The sequence below is a fragment of the Lycorma delicatula genome, chromosome 3 (genome assembly GCF_047948215.1).
Source record: "Lycorma delicatula isolate Av1 chromosome 3, ASM4794821v1, whole genome shotgun sequence".
NCBI classification, from domain to species: domain Eukaryota; kingdom Metazoa; phylum Arthropoda; class Insecta; order Hemiptera; family Fulgoridae; genus Lycorma; species Lycorma delicatula.
Window position 1 is genome coordinate 61,774,750 of NC_134457.1, and position 26,317 is coordinate 61,801,066.

The window sequence follows — 26,317 nt, forward strand, 5'->3', positions numbered from 1 at the left end:
TTTCCCTCATTCTTAATGTAGAAGTTCTGATACGCTTCTGCCGTAGACGAAGCTATATAACTTGAGTCTAGGCGTAGCGCTGTCCGTCAACAGTTAGGCATGGCGCTCTTCATCAACAGTTAATAGAGGACCGAGACATTCTCCTTCTTTTAGCAGTCTTTGGATAATAAAAAAGGAGGTTACTTCTCTTTCTTGAAAGAATATTGTTTTAACTTTTGACAATCTAATATCGACAGAAAAAATAAACAATCAAAACCCATGAAAGTTCACTAAATTTAAACTAATTATTATGATATAATAATAAACTAATAAAATATTAAATATGCTACAGATTATGTTAAGTGATTAGTACGTAGATCTGACTCGGTGATCTTTTGTTGTTATCATAGTAACAGAAATATAATGACGTAAAATTATTAATATTTTTTTATGGATATCTTTAGCATCTTAACTCCCTTTTACAAATATCTTGATAATTCTAATTGGAGATAAAGAACAAGCCTCTAAGGTATAAATAATGCAAAGTTTTATTAAAATCTGTCCAGTAATTTATCTCAGGATGACCCTAGTTATCAATTTATTATACGTGTAGATAAAAATTAAATGCATTTACTGTAATTCTAAATTGTATATGTTGTGTGCACATAATTTTATAGATTTTTTCTGGAAGTGGCCTATAATACCAATGCCATTTTAACAGTAGCTCTGTAGCAGAGCTCTCTTCCCTGACCATTCAATCATAGAACTCAAAGTTGTAGATATCGTTTGAAAATAAGCTCCAAAGTTATGTACAGTGAAAAGATTATCATTGGAGCCAGAATAATCACGCAAATGCAGTTTTAAGAAAATATAAAACATACACTTTCCACTTTTATACAAGCCATTGAGAAAACGGGTAGCATTTACACACAAAAAAATCATAAATACCGTCGGTGGAAATGAGATTTCCTGCTGAATTAATTTAGATTTATGAACCCACGTTGGAATATAGAACCTATGACATATATATATACGAGGTGCGACAATAAAGTAATGAGACTGATTTTTCTTTGCAAGATGTGGCAACCCTGCAGCTTGCGTAGGCACACCATCTTTGACCTTGTTCTATAAGCTACTTCTAGTCCAAGCGGCACATTGATGCAACTGCTCAGTCGTGAGTTGTGCTGTAATAAGTGAACACGTGTTTGTGTTTCTCGTCACAGAAATGAAACCACAATATATTGCGCAACGGTATGCCATTTCTTTTTGCGTTAAATTGGGTGAAAACGCGACGACAACTTATGGTAAGCTTCAGAAGGCTTTTGGAGAGGAGGTTAAGTCAAGAGTTCAAGTTTTTCGGTGACATAAAATTTTTAGTGAAGGCAGAACGAATGTTGAAGATGAAGACCGCAGTGGACGACCATCACCCTCACGGACAGATGTCAACTTGACCAGGGTGCGTGAAATCGTACGATCTGATCGAAGATTATCCGTGGAAATGATTGCAGAAGAACTCAACATCAATCGAGAAACGGTTCGTCTAATATTAACTGAAGATCTTGGTACTCGTATGAGAAAGATTTGTGTAAAAATGCTCCCCAAGAATCTCACACAACAACAGCGAGAAACACGGAAAAATGTGGCAGCCGATCTGTTAGAGCAAACGGAAATCAATCCACATTTGTTGAGCCGTGTTATCACTGGTGATGAAGGTTGTTTTTTTCAAAACGATCCAGAGACAAAACGCCAAAGTTCGCAATGGTGCTCAAAGGGATCACCCAGACCAAAAAAAGCTCGTTTGTCAAAGTCAAAAGTGAAATGCAAGCTTGTGTGCTTCTTCGATTCCAAGGGAATTGTTCATAAAGAGTGGGAGCCTCCTGGACTAACAGTTAACCAATATTTCTACAAAGAAATTTTAGAAAGACTTCGTAAACGAGTTCTTCGTGTCCGTGCCAACATTCCTGATAATTGGATTCTGCATCACGATAATGCGCCATCCCATACTGCTCTGTCAGTACAGCAATTTTTAACCTCAAAACAAATTTCAGAACTACCACAGCCACCTTATTCACCAGATATCGTTCCGTGCGACTTTTTTCTATTTCCAAGTCAAAATGGCGGTCAAGGGACACCATTTTCAAACAACACAAGATGTCCAAAAAGCTGTGACGAAGGTCTTGGAGGATATTACAGAAGATGAGTTCCAGAAATGTTACCATCAATGGCAGAAGCGCTGGAATAAGTGTGTGCAATCAGATAGGAACTACTTTGAAGGAGACAACACTAAACATGACTAAAACGGTAAGCAACATTTTTTTTCACATCAGTCTCATTACTTTATTGTCGCACCTCGTATATATATATATATATATATAAAGCCTACATACAAAAGTCTCTCATTGAAAGCGAAATGTTGTATTATTCTTTTAATTATATCAAAATATTGTAAAATGGTTGTTTTTATCTGAAGAATTATAATATGAAATATTTGTGATCGAAATATTTTATCTGCGTATTTATATTTATTTCTATTATTTGCATAGTGATTTATTTGGTTTTGAATATTTTGTGTTCCTGTTATTTTAACATCCAACCGAGAAGTTATCAGTTTTTTATTATTATTATACTTATATGTTTAAATAAATTAAAAAAAGTTGAAAAAAAGATTTTACTATACACAAATACATTTATAAAATTGTCACCCGCACGCTCTTTTACTATCCTGTATTAAAGAGCAGTGTTTGTCAGCAATGTTTTTTTTTGTGGCAGTCGTGTTAATTTTTAATATTTATCTGTTGTTTAAATCTTTTAGTAATAATGACATTAAAAAGTTTATAAATTTATTCTGATAAATTATGAGAGGTTTTACAAGAATTTTCTTAAAAATGTCATTTAGGCTAAATTTTTTGATTGTAATATTAACTTTTCCAGAAATATCTATGCTCGCCAGGATCCCTGGATATATTCCTATGTTTCTCGTGAAACGATCTAAGGGATAAAGATATTAAAAGATAACATAAACAGGAAGCCACTGATAGTGAGACGTATATGGAACGAAGTCATTCCTTTCTCCTTTTCCTCTTTTTCCAGAGAAGAGCAAACCGCAGGTGGCATAACGTCAATCGATGCGAAAAATAACAACCCCACTCGGCTGGAATGGATATTAATCTTTCAGAAAACATTGCATGCCCCTCTACACGTTGCGTGATGGCATTAATTAACTTCTGTCAAATCAAAATATTAATTTTATTCGGTTAACCTTTAATATTTTATTGATTAATGTATAGAAAGAAAGAAATTTTTAATCAGGCGACTAGGTTTTAAAAGATAAGCGACAGTGAGCTAACCAAACATATTAGCTGCTTTCCGCCCCGCAAAAATAAATAAACAATTGTACAGAAGAATAGTAATTTTATAGAACACCAATGGGGTTTTGCGATTGTATGTGTAAGATAATTTTTTGATTTCTCCATAATAAAATACTCATAAATATCTCCGTTCAGAAATAAATTCGGTTACAATTTAATTTAACAAAAGACCATCCTGCTTACTCAAAAAATGAACTATTGTAATACTTTTTAAGTACATGAAAGTGGTCTTTCAGAACTTATTTTTTTCATTTCATGTTTTCCTATTTTATTTATTTTTTTTTTTTTACATTACAAATAATCTTTTATTCTGATCGGTACATAAAAATAAATTATAGAGATCACAACAGAAATAAGTAAATATTATACCATTCCCGGATAAAAAAGGAACTGCCTTAACATTTGCCTGGATGGATTACGGTAAAAATCTGGAACAAATGAGCAACATAAAATACACAATTAATAATAAAATTAAAAACTAGACGTGTTTAAAGATCATATTGATTATTTAAAACATAAACAAGCATAAATAATGTTAACGTAAATACATAAAGATACTAAATAAAATTAAAATATCTGATGTGGATACCATACGATTTCCTTGTACGCCTATTAAATTACATACACACATTTTTTGCTACACTTCATTTAAACTTTTTCATTTGAAAGTGAGATATGATCCTCCAAATCTTTAGTAAAGTGAACAATTACATAATTGGATGCAATGTGGTGTCCACCATAATGCATCACATTTTTTTGTGATGTCCGTATCAGCATTTTATATTATTTTATATATTAATTTTGTTTCACGTCGTTCAAGTAGTTATGTAGTGTTAGTGATAACGTGTCGGATCCTTAATCATGCTCACATCGGTTCGAATTCGACTTCATAAAATATATATATTTAAATTATATATATATATAATTTAAATATATTGACTTATTTATTAATAACAATTATTAACCTCTGTAAATTTTTTTAAATTAAAATGAAAAGTACATAAAATTTCATTTCACTAATAACTTCTGATTTTTTTCATATTGTTTTTTTCAATCAGAGGGTAATTATTAATAAAGCAATGTATTTAAATTAAAAAAAAAATGAAAAAAAGGAGATGAAGTCAGATTTGAACCGATGTGTGTTCCCCTTGTAAGATCGAAATATTTCATTAATTAAATTTTTTTGCTATAATTCTGCAACCAGCGAAGATAAGTACCATTTATGATATATCGTTGAAAAGCTCTTAATGAGAGCATATTACTGCAGTTAAGAAAAATTCAAAAATCCAAATGTTTTTGGATTTTGGGCTTTTTTGGACACTTTTGATCCAGTCAATTACAATCAAAAGGGAAGGTGCACAACTTAATATTATTATACAACCTAATCGTACAGCTTAATATTATTATAATCATTTTTACTGATTTGGAATGGTAGGACTTATAATTTTTCTAGCTTTTAGATTCATTCAGAATAGTTTATTATCTCAGTACTCCTGTTTATGCTCTTTTTATTGATAAATATGCATTCCTAAATTTCCTCAATAAGCAGTAGGCTAATTTTTCATTAAAATATCAGATCTCTTTATTTTAATGATCTCATAAATTATCGGTGATCCAAAAGTCTAGTTTATCTTGACTATCTACTCCCAATCGTTGTATCCATAACAACAACAACAACAGAAAAATTAAATTGTACAGCAATAATGTAAAAAAAATATAAAACCAGTTCCCAAAACATTAATACAAAATATATTTGGTAGCTCTATGAGTGCAAAAAACCATTCATTGTTTTGATCCACCAACGTCACTCCTTAGATCATGAAAATTATCACAAAAAAATTAACTTAAAATTAATAATAATGCATAAAAAAATAAGTGAACACAATAAATGTGGTTATACATCAAGAGCATAAACCATCTACATCCTTATAGAGGTATAATTCATTGTTTATAACCCAGTGAAAACATAGTTGTAAAATACCCATCATGATACACAATATAACTTAGTGTCTTTACAAATCATGCAAAGAGACAAAACATAAATTTAGATCAACCAATTACAAATAAATTTTAGCATTTAACTTTTATAAAGATAAAACTCCCCAAAATTTTCTGTAATAAAAAATAATTTTAGAAATTCTACACAAGAACAAAATAAAAATATTAATGAAATTATTAATATATACGTTCGATTTTTAATGCTTAGAATTTTAAAAATAAACCGTTGCATAAAAAAAATCTACACACAAATTAGATAATGTGGACACCACATGACTTCCTTGTACCCCTAATAAATTTCATAAACGCATTTAAAAAAAATGAAAAGTACATAAAATTTTATTTCATTAATAACTTCTTATATTTTTTAACATTTTTTTTATTGTTATTATTGAATTATTATTTATCGTAAAAGTTTTTTTACAATCACAAGTTAATAATTATTAATAAATCAATATATTTAAATTAAAAAAAGGGGATGAAGCTCTTATTCAAACCGATGTGCCTTTCCCTGTAAGATTTAAATATTTCATTAATTAAAATTTTGTTTTGCTATAACTCTTGAACCAATGAAAATAACTATCACTTATGATATATTGTTGATAAGTTCTCAATGAGGGCTTATTACTGCAGTTAAGAAAACGTCCAAAATCCAAATTTTTTAGATCTTTGGCTTTTTTGGACACTTTTGTTCAGTCGATTATAATCAAAAGGGGAGCTGCACAACTAGATGTTACAGCAGTCCTAAATCTAAAATGTCAACATTCTACGGCTAATCGTATTTGAGTTATACCAGATACATACGTACGTATAGATATCACGCCAAAACTAGTCAAAATGGATTCAGAGATTGTCAAAATGGATATTTCCATTGAAATCTGAAAACCGAAATTTTTCGCGATTACAATAATTCGTACAAGGAACATTACCTTTACTTCGTAAACGGAAGTAAAAATAGCTACAAAATATTATTCATAATTCAGGAGCTAATGAAGATTATTTTGAGCACATATTTATGTGCAAATGAACGGGATGAAAAAAAAATCAATTTTTAAAATGTTTATATCATTTAAAATTTCCTCGACAGAGTAATAATATTTCGTAAACTAAAATCTTTTATTGTATTTTTGATAAATTGGTAGAAAAACTTTTTAAAAAAAACTTTTTTGATAATTTATTAAAAATAGCAACATAAGCATAAATATCCTACCTGGTAAACCAAAATTTGTATTAAGTTACAAATAAATAAGTCTGTATTATGGTTTTATAGAGAAGATATTTTTTTTAAGAATAACTGTCTATTCTTTTTAGCAAAGATTGGCAGACTGGCATATCGGTTCGAATCCGACTTCATCTCCTTTTTTAAACTTTTTTTTTTTAATTTAAATATATTGATTTATTAATAATTATTTATCTCTGAATGTAAAAAAAAAAAGATTATAATTAATAATAATAATTCAATAATAACAATAAAATAAAAGAAAAAATATCAGAAGTTAATGAAATAAAATTTTATGTACTTTTCATTTAAAAAAAAAAAATGTGTATATGTAATTTAATAGGAGTACGAGGAAGTCATATGGTGTCCATATCAGACTTTTATTTTACCTGCAGTTGGCGCAGAGCGGACACGTGTGCGCCGGGATCCTGCGCGCAGCCGTTGTTGAGCGCTACCGTCTAGCGGAAAAAAATTGAACTAACAACTGTATAATAAATTGTATTGTGTACTACAAGCAGTACGTTGTTTACATTAACATTAATTATACTTATTATTTTTTTACATTTTGTTAAAAAAAAATTATTGTAAAGATAAGTTTTTGAAATTTTTTATAAAAATAAAAAGTATAGAAGCACCATGCTTATTGATACGAAAGATATATTATATATAGATATATAAAATATGTAAACGTATTAATCCTTTTACTTCACTATATTTACCATGGCAAGAGAAATATAATTAAGTAAAATTACTAATCTTTTTTTTTTTTAATGAATATCTGTAAAACACTTAATATTCTCACAAACATGAGGATACGAACGCGTCGAAGGTCCAGGGTGCGGAGCCACCTGACTAGACGGTCAGGCGAACGAAGTGAGTCCTGACTGGCTAGTGTTATATTATGAATGAAGAAAAGTATAGCCAAATTTTTCATTAATAAAGAAATAGTAAAGATATGGAAATTAAATGTAAGCTGACCACAAAATTGAGAAAATTTTGAATATTATTAATTTAAAATGGTATCAAATAAGATTGAATTTTAATGCTAATTTAAAATGTGTAGTATAATCTATTTTAATATAATGCTAATGCTAGTTTATTTTTTATTATAACATTACATTAAAATATGTAATATTAATTTTATAATGTAATTATACATTACCGAAGAAAACAAGCAATAATTACAAATTCTGAGGAAGAATCGATGCAATAGAACTAGAAGAATTAATTGGCTGATTGACTGATTCTTAGTCTAAAAAAGGTTTAATTACAAAAAAAAATGGAAACCTGACGAAATCTTTCAAGGTGTAAATAAAAGATTTTGCCAAACTTTCTCAATTTAACTTTTTAGCGTAATTATTTATTTAAGATGCTTTTCACGACAAAAAGAGAAAAACGTTCATACTGCTCCCCAAAAAGCTTTGGGAGATCCGAGAAAGAATTTTCAGAGAAAAATGAAGTATCATAAGACATTTTAAAAAACGTTGCTTCCCTGGAAATACATCATTAATTTCGATACGGCTACATCTTTAAGCTAATCTGAAATAAAAACTAAAAGAATTCTACAATTTGTGAATCATATTTACATGACAATTAATATATCAAATACATTTTGAAAATTAATCAATATACTGTTAGTTCATTTAAAAAATGTTTTTCTCAATCAATTTTATTTTAAATCAGAGCAGCTGCATTTTTATAATGATACAATAATATATTATGTAATTTTATTATTTTTTAAAATAATATAATAAATTAAAATGGTTGTTGACAAAAAAAATTCAGAGCAAGTTTAGTCTATAAAAGTTAGTACGTCAGTAAAGGCTTAATTTATTTTAAGTTAATTACTTAAGGTGTGGGCAAGAGGAATCATGCAAAGATTGTGTTATACAGCAGCTAGTGTATACAGGCTACCAAGTATACAATTTTTCCAGCACGTATTGGAAGTAATACAACCCTGTCCGCCTCTGTCCCTCGGTCGAGTCAACAATAGTAGCTTCGCGTGTTCCCAATTAGGGTTCGTGCGCTTGAGAATGAACGACCCTTCTCTCGTTTTCACCTCGCACTTCATCCCGACCCCCTCGAGTCTGCTTCCTTTCTACCCTCAGGTCCGCTTTACTTCTAACCCCGAACGATTTACTCGTACAAAGTTTCCGTGCGTAGGTGGGAGAAGAAACCCTTCCCCCTTATTCCTTCCTTCAAACCAAGCGTGTATCGTTCCACTTAACAATATATTCCTGAATTACACATTTCCGAGGGTAAACCGATGAGAAACGCTACATTCAAATTTATCGGTAAAAGATATTTACATGATTGTTTGCAGTATTAATTTTTTTGACAGTCTTAAATACTAAGGTTGAACAAAACCTAATTCGACGGCAAAAATTAAAACCCGCAAATAAATCACAATATCGTTAATTAACTAAAAGACTGTTATATATAATCAGAAAAAAACTTACTTAACTAGAAACAGTAGTTGCATCGCATAACAACGCAGTCACTCGTTAAAGACTATGACGTCACGCAAATTAGCAATACGATCGATTAGAAACATGTCTTGAAGAAATCACCATATTTCATTCTTAGTTCGTGCAATCGTGTACTAAATATATTTGTTCTTTTATTGTTGTACGGAGCAGATTGGTAAAAAATTTTAAAGACTAACATTATCTCTTTACAACTGGAATCGAATACCTGTTCAACCGCAGAAAATGCACACAGCAAATATAAAACTGTATCAGTAGGCTAATGAAGAGGACAGCATTTTTATTGTTAACTAAATATTCAATAATAACATTAATAAATGAAGTTTATAAGATACATAAATGTACATAAAAAATCTTATACATTAATTTGTTTATAATTACATTACCGACTCATTTTTTTTTGTATGTTTTTTATTATCACTTTCCTGAACAGATTGGTTGTCTCCTTTTTTCTTTCTTTTTGGTATTTTTTGAAACAATTTTTTTTTATAATTCTAAATAGTTTATTTAAAACAAGATAAAATATATTATAGATTTTAATTATAAAAAATATGTAATAAATTGTATTAATATTAATAATAATAATATTAATAGTAATATTAATATTAATAGTAATAGTATTAATAGTAATAATTTGTAATAATATGTATTTGATTTCTATTTCCCTTTTATTTCTGTAATAATATTTATTATTCAACTAAAACATACTAATTATCAAGCTGAATGTTTTCATTGACTAATATTCAGTAAAACCAATCCTTTTTTTTAAATTATTTTATTATTATTATTATTATTATTATTATTATTATTATTATTATTATTATTATTATTATTATTATTATTATTATTATTATTATTATTATTAATTCGTGCAGGCACAATATACTACAACAATTTATTTTTGTTTCAGTGCGATCTACCGAAACTGCCTGTCCCCGATCTGGAGACGACAATGCAACATTATCTAGCTGCTTTGCACCCGATATTGACCGAAACGCAGCTGGACCACGCATCCAGTCTGGTACAAAGTTTTGTAGAAGATCCGGGACCTTCCATCCAAGATGCTCTGATACAGAGAAGGTCACGAATGGACAACTGGGTAGGTTTAATTTAATCAATTCTCGAGTCTGTATAATTGTATTTAAAGACATAACATACCAGAACATTAAGTTGAATTTTAATACACAGGTACTAATATAAAAATGAAGCCGAGTACAGCTTTACGAAATTATTATTGTAGTTTACAAAATATTAAATACAAGCTTCTCCTAAAATTGACATAAATATTTTCAAGACAACAAAATTCCACGGCAAGATGATTTAAAATATGAAGGAGCTAAGAAGTTCTGCGTCGCTTTTTTTATTGCTGAAGAGGCCAACATACTGTTGCACATCGGAATGCCGAACAGACCAAAATACAAAAGTGTTTGCAAGAAACACTTTCACTCTACAAGAGTCTGGTTATAATGAACATCATTAAAACCAAAGCAACTCTGACTAGTGTCTCTTGTACCTTAGATCCTTTACATGCGACACAGCTATAATAATTGCTGAGAAAGACAGTGCAAAGTTAAAATAATTTAACCCTTCCGTGTCCAATAGAAGGAAATAAAGCCGTACTTTTACTAAATAACCACTATCCAATAGGAATCCCATTCCTAGTATATCCTTCCAACAACAAAATAAATTAGTTCTAATTTAAGATTATTATTTTAGACTTCTAATTTTCTGATTGTTATGTCAAGTATTACAAACCTAAATTCTTTTACAACTTGTTGATTACATTCTGCAAATACATCGGCTTTTAAAAACCTTTTGTAACAATATTTTGGTTAAATACAAATAAAATAATTTTTTTTAAATATTTTAGTTCAAAACATATTTTGGTTAAATTTTTTTTGTCGACAAAAGTAACAAATCAATAGAGATTATTTGTTGATAATGAATAATTCCGCCAAAAAAGTGGATCAATTATTGCAAATAAATTATTAACCAATTTTTAAAAAAAAAACCATAAAATGTAATTCCAATTAGTATCCAAATTAAATTCCAATTAATACCTAATTTAATCTCCTATAAGATGAACCATAAAAATACCGCACTAATTTATTATTTTTTTTATAAATTATAAATATTTTAAAACTAGTAAAACCTTTTACGGTACCCAAAAATTATTTTTGCAGTTTTACTTTTAAAAGTATTCAATCGATCTTTGTGAAAACGAGATCAAACGAAAGGCATTATATCTATGTGCTTCTAAGACATGATAACTATTCTTATTAAGAGAATTTGCATTTCCTGAGTAGCAAATAGATGTCTGAATTTATTGTAATTCAATATTCCATTTAATATCAATAATCAAAGAATCCTGGATATCAATAGAATCTATAGACAGACCACTACAAAATGTTTCTTGAATTGGGATAAAAACAATTTTTTTCATACAAAGTTTATTTACATTTTGCATGAGAAAACCTGTGAAGCATGTCAGAAATTAGTGTATAATCAATATTTATAATATATTTATTAAATAAATTATCTGTACCACTGAAAAAATTTCGTAACTGGAGATAAATGTTTTTTTTTTCTTTTCAGTATTCAGCTTTGTCATTTCCTCTCTAAATATGTTCATTTGAATTTCTTAGTATAATACTTTTTTTCTTAAAATGTGCGCTTTAAATGTGTTACTTTAATAATTTATTAAAAGGTGTTTTCATTTTTTATTTCTAAAATTAGCGCTATAAAAGTTCTTTACATAAAAATATAAAAGTGGCTCATAAATCTTTAGATGTAAAGAGTTACTGATGGTAATGAAGAGTTACATACAAAGTACACATAAAGTGCAATAATTTAATGAAAAATCTAGTAGTCTCTTGCTGCTCCTCAGCTTTATTATTACAAAGTAATGTTATCATTTTAAAAAGTCGGCTAAAACCCTTACTCCACTAACAACCCGTTCATACCTAAACGCCTTATTTTTCACTTGTATTTCCTACCACAGGTCAAAATATATTTCCAGTCCGTCCAGATGTTTTACTGGACGGATTGAACTATTTCTTTTTATTCTGCTTGGAATGGTCGGCAGATATGTCATCAAGCATCCGTAGACCTTCAAAGTGATTGTTCTGTAAGTAATAACCTTAAAAGTTTCTCAAACAAGTAATAAATGAGGACCTTTTGAGGAATTCTCTAAGGAGACTCAAATCTCTGGTCAGATGACGTTTGATGACATATCTGCGAGTCATTCCGAATAGAACAATAAAAAATCAGCCCGGTCTGTCCAGTGCAACACCCATCCGGAGTGGAAATTGCTTTTCAGCTCAATTTTTTTTATGTATAAGATCTATTATCAAAAAAATCTGCCAAACATATGCTGAATTTTCCCAACTTAAAATAGAGCTTAAAATTTAACCTTTACATCGATAAAGTTTGATTTAATTTTCTAAGCATTTGGCACCGTTGATATTAATACAGTTGAATAAATAAATTTTCACTTACCAACAATTTTAAATATATTTCCAAGTACTTTCGGAGTTGCTACTCCATCGTCAGGGATTTCTCATATATTAATTCAAAATTCATATTTTATATGTATAATTATATTTAAATTAAAGTTGTTGCCTTCATAATAGTCGGTCGTCAAGAAATAAAAGATAATCTACACGCCAATAAGACTGTAACGTCATGTCTGTAAGATGTTTACGACTGTTATCTATATTACTACGATTAACTCTTACGACTATTAGATAATAGTCGTAAACATCTTACGGACATGACGATACAATCTTATTGATGTATAAATTATTTTGTATTTCTTGACGACCGACTATTATTAACGTCACAGTTTAATTCAAATATAATTTAGTTTTTCGAACATGGCATCGTTTGGTGTAATCACTATTATAATATAATTTTAAAAACAGCTTACCAAATTCCAGTATAATATCCTCAAGCGTTTTCGGCTATTTTGCCATCTCAATCAGTCGTGATTAAAATTATAAAACTACCATAATTGAATTATATATATATATATATATAATAATTGTTCGTCATTTTATTATTCGTCAAAAGTTAAATTTTATGAGACTACGTCCGTATTGTAATAGTATTACAATTATTGTGAGCTCTGTAAATTGTGGAATTAGTTTAGCCAACTTAATTATTATTATACATTATCTGCTTATACAAAATATCATCATCGAACGTAACTTGTTCATTTATTAATTCGAGGAAGGAGATTAGTTCCTATCAAAGAAGACAAATAGCAGAGTACTTGACTGAGAGGTGGATTGAGGCCGACAGATTGGGAGGTAAATTAAGATTTCAAGTCTTTGGCGGGGTGCCTCAGATGGCCCCCCCTATTATGGTTAGTGATGTACGATGGGGTTCTTAACCTTCCCATCCCGACAGATACTCAATTAGTGTCGTATGCCGACGATCTCGTAGTCCTGGTGAGTGGCAGGACGGAAGCAGATATAGAGGAACGCGGCAATATGGAGTTAACTAGAATTAGTAACCGGATGGTTAATCAAGAGCTGGAACTTGGTCCACAGAAATGTATGTTCACCATCCTAACGGGAAGAAGACGTATTGGCGGAATAGACCTGAGACTGGGTGACCAATCGTTGCAATTCAGTGAAAATATTAAATATTTGGGTATCAGGATCGATAAATCTTGTAAGTTTACGCAACACATTCTTGACTCTTGTGCGAGATCTGAGGAGACTTTTAAGTCGCTGAAAATGCTGCTTTCTGCTCAATCTGCTCCGAGAGCTTCCAAGAGAAGATTAACAGTGTCTACAGTTATGTCTTCTGTTCTGTATGTGCACCGGTTTGGGGCGCCGCCGTAGATGTTAAAAGAAATTTAACTCATCTTCAAAGTTTACATCGCCGTACGTTGTTGGCCGTGATATGTGGATATCGGACCGTTTCATATGACGCAGCCTGTTTGTTAACTTCAGCGCCGCCAATTGTGCTGCAAGTGAAAGAACGAATGAAGCGATATGAAGGTATGGGAAAACGTGATGCGATGGAGGCTACGAGAAATTCCTGGAAAATAAAATGGACGACAGGTGGAGGTTCTAATTGGATCAGGCAGATTAGATTAGATCTTTGGCTAAATAGGGGTCATGGCGAAATGAATCTCTTCATGATGCAAATGTTAACAGGTCATGGGACTTTCAAGTATTATTTGCATAGGTTCGACAGACGTAGTCCCCCCTGCTGCATCTATTGTAGTAGAGTCGATACTGCGGAACATACAATCTTCAAGTGTGAGGAATGGCGCGTTTTACGTAGGCAGGCTGGCCTGGATGGGCTACATCTCAATTCCCCCCCCCCCCCGAGGGGAGAAGATCCCGCCTCGTAGCGTGTCAGTCGCTACACCCCTTCCCCCCCATTCATTGCCAGTAATGGCTTTAACGGAGGACATCTTCTTGCCCTCAAACTGTAACACATTTCACAGTGTACAGCCCGGCCACGGGGAGATGCCAGCGATGCAGATGCCCCGAGGGACATCTACATCGGTAATTCGTCACGAGAGATAGTATTTGAGCTCTGCCTTCCGACCTGGATGGGCTACATCTCGATTCCCCCCCGAGGGGAGAAGATCCCACCTCGTAGCGTGTCCGGTCGCTACACCACCCCCTTCGTTCCAAGCCAGTAATGGCTTTAACGGAGGACATCTTCTCGCCCTCAAACTGATTGCGCACCACAGCTTTCAGTCCAGGCCCCGCAGAGATGCCACCGATGCAGATGCCCCGAGGGACATCTGCATCGGTAAAATTCAGTTTTATGTGTTTATGCCTTCAGAAAGAAGACAACGGACACCTACAGCTACCACGTCGCCCTCAGGAACTAAGCTAGAAGCCTAACCGCGGAATAAAGACCCCGCGCCTAGTCCTAACTTTTTAAAGAGCCAATTTCTGAATGTCTCAGATCGGATCTGATTTAGTACGGATTTAGTCCGAGTTAGTACGGTATTAACAACCTCTATAACAAACTTTCCCACTAAAGTTTCACACAGCGAAATTTAGACCTAGTTCCCTTAAGAACCCCGCTTATTTACTCAATGAGTTTCTTTCTGACTCCGCTCCGGTCCGCCCGGGAGAGGAGAATAACGCCTACTCCCGCACAGCTCCATCGCGGAGTCCCGCGTGACATTCACCATCTTTCGCAAACCGCCGTCAAGACACCCCTGCATACCACCGGAGCAGTACCCAGAGACGCCTCGCCGACAGTGTAGTTAGCTCATAAACGCCCTCGTCGGAGCGCGACCGCACCCCCCGGGCAAGGATAACCATGCCCGCCGGCTGCGGCTGCAACCCCGCCGACAGCTTAATTTCAATACTAGAACACCAATTACATCTAACCGAGACACGCTGCCTAAGCGCCTACCTTCGGTCAATCAAACTGCTCAGACGGAACCTAGCCACCCGGGTTCCTATCCTAAATCCCTTCAGCCGCCCTGCCCTGGGCAAGAGATTTTAGGCAGCTGGCCACTATCGTCCATTCACTGCGAGTCCTCCAGTTGACTCACAGATCCAAAAAGGAGTGCACTCTCTCAAGTTCCCTACCAACTCTGGTACGTTCAGCTTCGTACCGGGGACATGTATATAGGACATGGTCCACTGTGTCCTCAACTCCGCATTCCGGGCATAACCCGGCGTGGATGGGCTACAGCCAGAGACTTTAATACGTTTTATTTTAACATCAGATGAAAATTGGAAGGCTTTTAATTCGTTTGCCGAGGGGCGCCGGAGGGGCGCCGGCGTGGATTTTAGAGTTAGGGAAGAGCGAATAGCCTCGATTGTGAGGGCCGACATGCTGAGGTGTGTCGGTTACGATGATCGACCGCGGACTCCGGGGTCCTTAGACTAGAATGAGGCAAAATTAAAGACCCAGACCCGGCTGCTGGGTTGGGAAGCCGGGGGCGACTTGGTCAAGCGCGGTTCTTCCTGCTCAATTGTTAGAGGCGTGAGACATTAAAGAGTACAGACCGAGACCCGGTCTCCAGGGAGGGGCCCGGGAACGACGTAGTCGGTTCCGGTACACCTCTTCTCGAAGATTGGAAGCAGGCGATAAAAAAGATGCGAACTACCATACCGGACGTACTGCCGGTAGGTGAGGAAGTCCTCAGTGTTGAAGGACGCTCTCCTGGGCTGAGCTTCAGTTGATTGTATGACCGGCCCAGGGGAGTATGTGATAGTGAAAAATAATTCGTTGTTATTATTATTGTATGTATGGAATTTTTCGAGATTAAAGTTTATAATAATTATTAGAACAATCCAATACTTCCATAAATTTATTTGGATCATAATTATGCTTATTTTAATATATGTTTAGCGAAATTTTAACGGTCTTTATATTTCTTTGTTATACAGTTAATGTATTCCTTAGTTCCATTTAAAAATGATCGATTGGTCATACCAATATATCGTAATGCGCAACCTTCACATTTGTGAAGTGCAAACTGTACGCACCTTCTCCGTTCAAATTATATTTATTACCATTTATTTGAGTTTTAGTTGTATTTGCTGTTTTCAGATTAAATGATTTATATATTTTATTAAATTTTCTATAATTTAAATTCTATTCTATTTTTACATAATCGTTTCCCGAGTTATTATGTTTTAGTTTTATTTTTTCTCTTATATATAATTTATTTTTTTATTTTGAAGTACAATTTATCTATTAAATTATTACTATATCCATTCGATTTGGCAATGCATTTAATATTATTTAATTTTATTGTATTGTGTTTGAGATATTTAATTGCTCTGTAGATTAATGAACTGAATTTGGCTATTTTCTAGTTCCATGGATGAAAAGAGTTACAGTGTATTATGGTATCTTGTTGGGTTGGCTTCCTATATATATTTATGTCCAATTTATTATTATTGAAATTTTTATTGTTATATCTAAAAAAATTGATGTTATTTTTAATTTCTTGATTAAAAGTGAATTTAATATTACGACTAATGAGTTAATTTCATTAACTATTATATTTTCATTATTAGTTTTTTTTTAATATTAAATATGATCTAAATATCATCCACGTATCTTTTAAATAGTATGATTTGATGTTTGTTAATTATTGATGTTAGAATTGTATTTTCAAAATTATTCATAAAAATGTCTGCCAGCAAGCCCATTCTCCTGTTGATAGAATTTATTACTGAATTTAAAATAATTATATTTAAGGCATAATTTTAATAAATCAATTTAGACAAAATACTATTAATTATATTTATAGTCATGTTTATATCATTGCATACATATCTTTTAGATCAAGGGTCATAAATTTATTATTTTTGTTTATATTGATATTATCAAAGTTTATTAGTATTATCAATACGTTCAAATTTTGCTAAACATATACTGGAAAATAAGCATAATTATGATTCAAATAAATTTATGGAAGTATTGGATTTTTCTAATAATTATTATAACACTTTTAATCTCGAAAAATTCCATATATATATTTATTAATTAAAATTAATAAATGAACAAGTTAAGTTCAATGATGATATTTTGCATAAGCAGATAATGAACGCTAATAATTAAGTTGGCAAAACTGATTCCGCAATTTTCAACATAAACTTTAACTTTTGACGAGTAATAAAATGACGAACAATTATTAAATATATATACATAATTCAATTATGGTAGTTTTATCATTTTAATCATAATTATATTCCTCTTGAATATGGCACAATAGACGAAAGCGCTAGAGGGAATTAAACTGGAATCTGGTAAGCTCTTTTTTAAAATGATATATAATAATTAAAAATAATTACACATATAACATATGAATTTTGAATTAACATCTTATAGAAATAAGATGTCCGAAAGTACGAACTCCGAAAGTACTTGGAAATATATTTAAAATTGTTGGTAAGTGGAACTTTATACAACGATAAAGTTTGAATCTTACCTGGATTCTTGTTTATGACGGTGTTTTCAGGCTTCCCATGTCGGCGGAAACTGAACTAATCGCTTATGCCGATGATCTCGGCATTCTTGTAAGCGGAGCTACGGAAGAAGTGGAGAAAAAGTAAATCAAGCCCTATAAAGGGTTTATACATGGTTGGGTGATCATGGTATGGATCTATTCGTACATAAATGCGAATATGCGGCGTCCGGCAAGGGACCTTGTCTTAAGGGTAGGCGGCCAGACTATAAATAGGTGAACATGTATACGCTACCTGGTGGTCCTGTTGGACAAAAACCTGAAATTCAAGGACCACGTACTGTATTTCTGCAAAAAGGCTGGAAAAACGTTTCGGTCAATCAATGCCTTGTTGACTGGCCAGAGGGCGCCCAGGACATCGAAGAGGAAACTCATGGCCTCGGTGGTAGCCTCTTCTTTGCTATATGCGGCCCCGGTATGGATCGCTGCCACAAACGTTAGGTGTAATGTTATGAGCCTACAGGGATGTTCTCCTTGGTGTCACTGCAGGATATCGTACGGTCTCGTATGAGGCGACTTGCGTTCTGTCGTCGGTTTCTCCGATCTAACTTAAGAATCAGAGAAGAACAGCCGAGATTAATGGGCTTCAGATAGAGAATCTGTTGACATTTATTTTAGAGTCGGAGGCCAACTGGACGAAGTCTGAGACCTTCGCGACCGAAGTCCTCACCGCCAAGGTGGCAGAGGGGAAGAGAAGAGGGTTCTAGATGATGTCAGAGTAGGGAAGGGTGGACAGCCCCATCCGTGAGTGGTCGCATGCTTAGGTGTGCGGCCTACAATGATGGGCTGGGGACTCTAGGGGCCAGTAGGTGGGAAAAAAGTTAAGATCGAGACCCAGCTGTGGAGAGGGCTGCTGGGAACGTCATAGTCGGGCCTGGTTCTTCCTCCGTGGTTAGAGGCAGGCAATGCTAATGACTGAGACCCGGTCTCTGGCGGGCGGGCTGAGAACGACATAGTTGGGCCTGGTTACCGTCCGCTGGGGATTTGAGGCAGGCAACAGAAGATTCAGCCGGGGGGCGACCTGCCGTGCCGGATTTTTAGCCGGTGGGTGGGGAGGCCTCCTTTGAGTTAAAGGACACGCCGAGTATAGTTAATTGGATGTCCGGCCCGGGGATGTAGGAATATAAAAAAATCTTATCTAACTCAAATTTATCATTAAATAAGGTAAAAATAAAAATAATCAAATTACTATGTTTTTTTTTTGTTTAACCTCCGGGTTCACCGTTAGGCATGCTGCTTCAGAGGATGAGATTAATGATTTGTAGCGGGTGTGAAAATGCCATGTCTAACCTGGATTCGAACCCGGGACCTCCGGATGAAAGCCCGAGACGCTACCACTCGCGCCACGGAGGCCGGCAGATTGCTATGTTTTAGACTATTTAAAAATAACGCATTTTTTAAATATTTATTTACTCCCTAACTTGATGACAAAGAACGAAAACAAAAACCACCCAAATAATGCCTCATCCAGAAACAAATTTGAAGATGGTAAGTTAAAACAATGAAATGTGAAAAAATATTTATGAAACCTAAATATTTCGACATAGAAATCCATTTGTAATTTTTTTTAAATGTATATCAACGGTACTATTTTTAGTATAATTCCAGTTATATTATTTTTTATATGCTAAAAAGATATGCTGTACATGTAATGAGATGCGCTCAATATCCTTCTCTCGATGGAAAGGAAGAATTTGACAGCCTGCCAAATCTCTTGCATCTAAGAACAAAAATATAAGGAAGATGGGCATAAAAACCACGAAAAGGTCATTGTATTCGTAAAAGCACATTAAAAAAAAGAGATGGCAATCTCTTCGACAACACGTTAAGAAGAAAATTTTATTTCTGCAACACCGGTGAGTCGGTAGGCTAGGGCATCTCTATTCAATATAGGTGTTGAAGTCATTTAGCGAGACCAATCTCTTTTCTACTTACCTTTACATTTATTATTCAGCTTTATTTTAAAAAACTAGGCAGATTTTTCATAAAATTTAACCATTAAAAGCTTAAGGAAGTTAAATGAAAATATTGAACATAAAACAGAAAAAATGGAAAGGTATAATAAAATAACTAGAGTGGATATTGATAAAATGTGCCGTGGTGCGCTCACAAGAGATTTTTATCATTTCTTTTAATTTTATTTTAAAAATTGTTTCCTTTAAATTGAATTATATATGTTGGATTAAATTTTAATTCATTAATAATCATTACAAATTAATTAATCATAAATAGCGTTACACAAAGGAATTTACAGCAAATATTCATGCAATTTCAGTGAAATACGATATAATAAGTTACTATATCGCCATCCAACAGCATTGTTATTTTGCGGTTACAGTTGCATTAATTTCAACATTGCAGCTCACTGCCGATTGAAAAAGAGCATTCATCAACTCTTTCTCAGCCCAACTTCAAACCCGAAGTTCAAAATATACACACAAGCAGCTTTCATTATAAATAAATACAGCTTATACAATATACCTAAACAGGTAAATGAAGTACAGTCAATATTCATGCACTCAAACTATTACATACGTAGTTGGTCTCCTCTTACTAGCCAAACGTACTGCAAAACTCCACCTCAAACCTCAATGAAATACGAACCACAAACACGTTCCAAGTGTTCTCCATTCACCAGCATTTAAACAAACAAATACGCACGCGCGCGTTTGGTTTCCACTGTCAATTGCTCTTTTCATTTTCTTTGATATTTGAACTAAGTTTCTCTTCTTTTATTTGTTTAAACTACTAACTCCAACACAATCTCTGATAAGGCATCGCGTACATTCCGCAATTTTTTAAGTAAATTATAAAACTTATAATCATACTACAGAACTTTACATTAAAAGTATTTTGTGGTTTAAATTTTCCATTAATTTATTTTAGAGTTCCCTTTTAAAGTTTAAGAACTTTAAAATAATGAAAATTCCATCCTACAAATTAATACTCGAAGTAAAGTATACCACAGCTTGTGATTCTCTTTAAAAAAAATCCCACTTTCTTAAACAAATGCTTTTGTTTAATTTTTTCCTTATTTATTTAAACTATTTTTTTAATTTTTTTACCGTTTATACAACAGGAAAAACATATATTTTTCTAGTCCTACAAAAGTTGTAATATTTGTTTTAAAATTGCTTTTATCTGCTCATTTTTTTTCTTTCAATTGTAGAATTTAGTCCTTTTGTACGCGGAACAAGGTGGGAATCGGTCATAACTCGATAGATGTAAGTTAATTCTGAAGGAAAAACCTTTATCTGGATAATGATCAGACAGGCTAAAACCTTTTTTCTGTTTTCATAACGTGCTAAAAAATAATAAGACAAATCATGAATATCTATATGTGCTTAAATTCATGATAGCTCAACCTCTAAATTTAAAAGTTCACAAAAAATATAGTAAATCTAAAGTACCATCAAAAAATAATTAATTTTACTGATTCCTTTTTCCGAACCTCAAAAAAAGAGAATATATTTTAATACCGTCTTCTTTAACAACTCTACAAATTGAATATCAAATAATTTGACGAATCGTTAATCTTTATATTGTACTTCTAATGGCTTCTGTAAAATTTCGAAGGTGCAATTTTTTTCAATTTTTAGAAATTTATAATGTAAATAACAGATTTTGCTTGTGAATAGTCCGTTCTAAAAGGCGATTTAGTTTTTTTAACGACATCTAACTAGGAAAATAAAAAACGGGATGTGTTTTTCATCTATGTTAATGGTTATACGAGATATATTCATGAAGTAAGAGCCGTTTGGTCATTAAAAAAAATTAACTCTTGAGAAAAGGTTTTTACTTACAGTTTTAGTTTACTACATATCTACATCACTTTTCCATCGCCATTCAGTTTTAAGCATTTTTCGTAACGCTGTACTAGCTTATTTAACCTCTCTGCATAGAAGTTCGCCACCTGGGAATTGAACCAGTTGACAACGGCAGTCTTGAATTCCTCGTCGTTTTCAAACCGCTGTTCACCAAGCCACTTTTTCAAATACCAGAAGAGAAAATACTCGCTAGGTGCAAGGTCGGGACTACATGGAGGGTGGTCAAAAGGTTCCCAACGAAAATCTTGAATCATCTTCTTGGTTAAGGCAGCGTACTGAGGATGCGCATTGTCGTGAAGGAGGATTACGCCGGACGACAGTTTACCGCGTCGTCGATTTTGGATCGCACGTCTCAGTTTGGTGAGCGTTTCGCAGTACACTTCAGCTGTAATTGTTGATCCACGTTCCATGAAATCAACCAAAATAACGCCCTTTTCGTCTCAAAAAACGGTAGCCAACATTAATCGACTCGAGTAGGGAGATTGCTTAAACTTTTTCGGTTTTGGGAAACTTGAATGGCGCCACGCATTGACTGTTGTTTCGACTCTGCGTGGTGTAGAATATCCACGTCTCGTTGCCCGTAACAATAAGGGAAAACAATTCATCTCCATCTTGTCGACAGCGATCCAAAAAAAGCTCGTCCACTGCATATTCTTTGCTCTTTGTGTTGGTCGGTGAGCATTTTCGATACCCACCTTGCACACAATCTGTGATTTCCAAGTCTGAATACTAGGCCTGCCACTCCGTCTTCGTCATGCACATTTGTGCGGCCATTTTTAAAGTCTTGACACCACTGTCTTACCATTACTGTAGCTCCATACATTAAGCACAACACCCGATGAATTTCAGAAGCTGAAGACCCTTTTGCACAGAAAAATCGAATTACAGCGTGACTTCACAACTAGCGGGAGAAACGATTGTCGCGGACATTACGATCTGCATTCACCGGCAGGCAAACGACTACTAAATCAAAACAATAACTGAAGTGGCTTCGTAAATAGCCGATAGATGGTCCTGCATGCGTGAAACTGTGTTCAAATCCGCTATATATAAATATAAGCCGACGGCCCTTACTTTATGAATATACCTCGTATAATCTAAAGTGAGCCAACAGATCACTGCATACACTGATTACTCCAAAAACTTTCCATTTAGTCGTTTAGATGTTGACTTGCAGTACAAGTACACTGACATTACACTGTTTTGTATTATTTGAGTAAATAATAAGGTTTGCTGTTTAAATTGAAAATTAACTGAATTATTTAGGAAATCAATTTGAAGGGTAAATTTATCAATAAGTAGGTCACGACAAATTACATTAAATTACGTAAACAGGCGTAATGCTGTTTTTCCTCCCTCTCCTTAAGTGCCACTATACACACTACCACATTCATTACTACTTAATTCTTAGTCTGTATATTGTAAAAAAAAAATTTCGAAGCACATTCATTTCAAGAACTGGACCAAAAATAATCAATTCGTTTCCTAATTTTTTTCCACCAATCGTTTTGAGTACAACGTAAATCATTAAATTCATTTAATATCTAGCCTGTTATTGTACTTCAAAAGAATGTTTTATTATTTATTTATAACAATTATAAAAAATAAAAAAATACGGTAAATAGTCCTTGTGCAGATTTTTAATGTACTTTATTTATAATTTGTTGGTTTTGCTTAGACTCAAAAAAAAAAAAATTATAATTGATTTTTATGTAACTTAGGGTTTCGGCACGTATCTAAGTAAGCTTATGGATGAAGTACTTATAGTTCAGAATCTCTTTCAGCGTTATCAAAAAATAACTTTCCTTGAAGAGATATTGTAAGAAAATAAACTTAGGCTAACAAAGAAAATATTTGGATTCAAAAACAGAATAAAATAAGAAAATACCTGCAGAACTGTGATTGTGGCTGAAGTAAATGCGGTCACCGTTATTTTTTTTTTTTAATCGATTTACTGTTAGCCTTTGAATCACAAATAATTTAAAAATATAGCATTACATATATATCAGATAAAATCAACCATTTATCAGTGAAACTGAACCTCTCCCTTTATCATTATTATTATATATTATCTTTATATATTAGTCATATTCTAAAGACTCGGTTTTTGTCACTCATATAAATCACATCACGAGTCACATTAAATATTGTAATTTATATACAGATACGAATATCTATACATATATATATATATATATATATATATAACATTTTTTCAAAATTTTACCAGCAAAGAAGTAGATACCTTATTATTGGTTTTCCGCATGTTTAACCGATGTTATAATGCTATGATTACTGGTAAGTTTTTACAATGCTGGAGAAACCTAAAATTCATATTTTTAACAAGAACAGACGATTTCAGACCTAATGATTTGGATCAGTAACACTGTTCCCCAACATAACTTCAAAAAAACAAATTATTAATCGTAACTTCAATACCAGTGAACCAATTTTTATTCTATTTCTACCAAATTACTTGTCATTCAACGGGCTTTCTAATGATGTGCAACAAGATACATTGTCTTATTTAAAAAAAATTAGTTTTCAACCCTTGAAAATTTATAAAACATTTAAGGGCGAAATTTTATGTTGGTAATTTAAAAAATAATTTTCACAGTTTTAATTCAGAGATTATGATTATTTCAAATGTTTAAGAAGTAATATTATGTAATTTTATAGTTATTTTTGTTGGACTGAAATTTAAAAGAAGTACTACTCCAAATGGTTTTTAGCACCTACTGAGCGAAGGGGTGAGCGGATTTTAATTTTCTTTTCACCAAAATTCATTAGTTTTTCGGGTAGTCAATTAATGTAATTAAATGTTACCATTCCTATTTAAGACTTTTGAGTTAGGATAGGTGTAGCGGAGAGGTGGGTTCCATCCCAATGAAAATAATTTTAAAAAGGAATGGTGTCCCACCGAGAATGGTGTACATGCCTGCAAACAAAAATACGTTGGGACTGATAGCTGTTGAATAATAGTTGTGGTAACTTTTCAAATGATCACCCAGTATATTAAACAGGATTAGTGTAATTGACCAGGGTAACGGATTTCTTCCAATTTAACCACTACAACATTCCCATTTTGGACAACCAACTTCAAATATGCCTAAGTGGTTCTGTGCTCAGCTATTACATATTCTCAAATGTATCTATGCACAAACACATACTGTTAGCCGAGGAAAATGTGTACTTAGAATTAAAAAAATTAACATATTTAAATAGGGCAGAATCTTCTTTGCCAATTTTTTTTTAAGGTTATTCCTACTTTACCCAAATAGGATACCAGGTCCCCCTAAACAGTATCATCGACACGACCTTGATCCCTAAAGCTGTAAGATTTTCTCCTTGAGTTACTCTTTTCTTTCTTAAGTGGCATAGATTGTTATGTACCTTCGCCACAAAAAAAAAGAAAAAAAGGAAATTATTTATCCTGTATACATATAAACAGTATTGAAATTGAAATTGATAAATGGGAATAGCATTGTAATTAAGAAAGAAAAAATAATAATAAAAAGAAGAATCCGAAAGGAACTAAAAAGGATTCTTTTCTCAGACTAACCGATCCGTTAAAGAATCTCTTCTTTGTAATACAAGCAATGGCATGTTCAACTGTAGTCCGAGCAGAAAGGTTACCGGACCGGAATAAGAATTTATAGAAAAACGTAAGAGCGTGGACGATGAAAATTATTACGCTTCAACAATTAAAGGAATGAGGCGGATATTGGTTCTGCAGACCAAGGGATATAAATACTGCCAGGGACCAGCGGAGATAATCAGTAGTTCCACGAAGCTGAGTTCGGCATAGTTATGATAACAAGCGAAAACTGAATAGTTTCACAACCCCGAGTTATCTGCTCATTTTAGAGAAAAGATCGAGAGCAAAAATATTTTTTTTATTACTAGTAAATTTTACGCACAATATCATCGGTTGCAAATCAGATAGCAATAACTATCAAAAAAAGGGGGAAAAACAAGATTTTTTGGAAATTTTTTCATTGTAAAGTTTTTTCATTCAATAAAGATTTTTTTTTTTAAATGACGTTTGCTTTTCATATGATTTTAATTTTAATCTAAGAATTCTCGAAGTTTGTTAACGCACTCGCTATGAAGCGTTTTCAAATGTCGTTTAAGTTTATTAGGTTTCATGCTGTCTGCAGCCAAACCGTTTTAGTAAATGAACACACAAGGACCTTTCTTTTTCATTTACTTCAGTACTGGTAAACCCAAAATTTAAGTATTCTTGATTTTATTTTCGAAACCACACTCGTCTATGCATATGTTGGTGCTTCACTACCGTCTGATGCTCGCTTACGCCCACTTAAAAATTTATCCATGATTCTGTATAAATTTGCTGTCGTGAATATTTAATTCCATGAAATACAATTAACACCCAAATTACATCATACACATTCACGATACATTCGATAGAGATAGAAGGATCAACTCGACTGAGAGTAGGTGGAATT

At 32.9% G+C, this 26,317-nt stretch overlaps 1 protein-coding gene across 1 annotated transcript in view; it reads left to right on the top strand.

The window, feature by feature from the left end:
* Window positions 1-26,317, top strand: part of ChAT (Choline acetyltransferase) — a 212,786-nt gene that overhangs the window by 123,176 nt on the left and 63,293 nt on the right. The window contains exon 3 of the mRNA XM_075359890.1: window positions 9,961-10,149. Within this exon, the coding sequence (XP_075216005.1) occupies window positions 10,003-10,149 (147 nt within the window). The 5' untranslated portion in view covers window positions 9,961-10,002. The remainder of the gene's footprint in view (window positions 1-9,960; window positions 10,150-26,317) is intronic.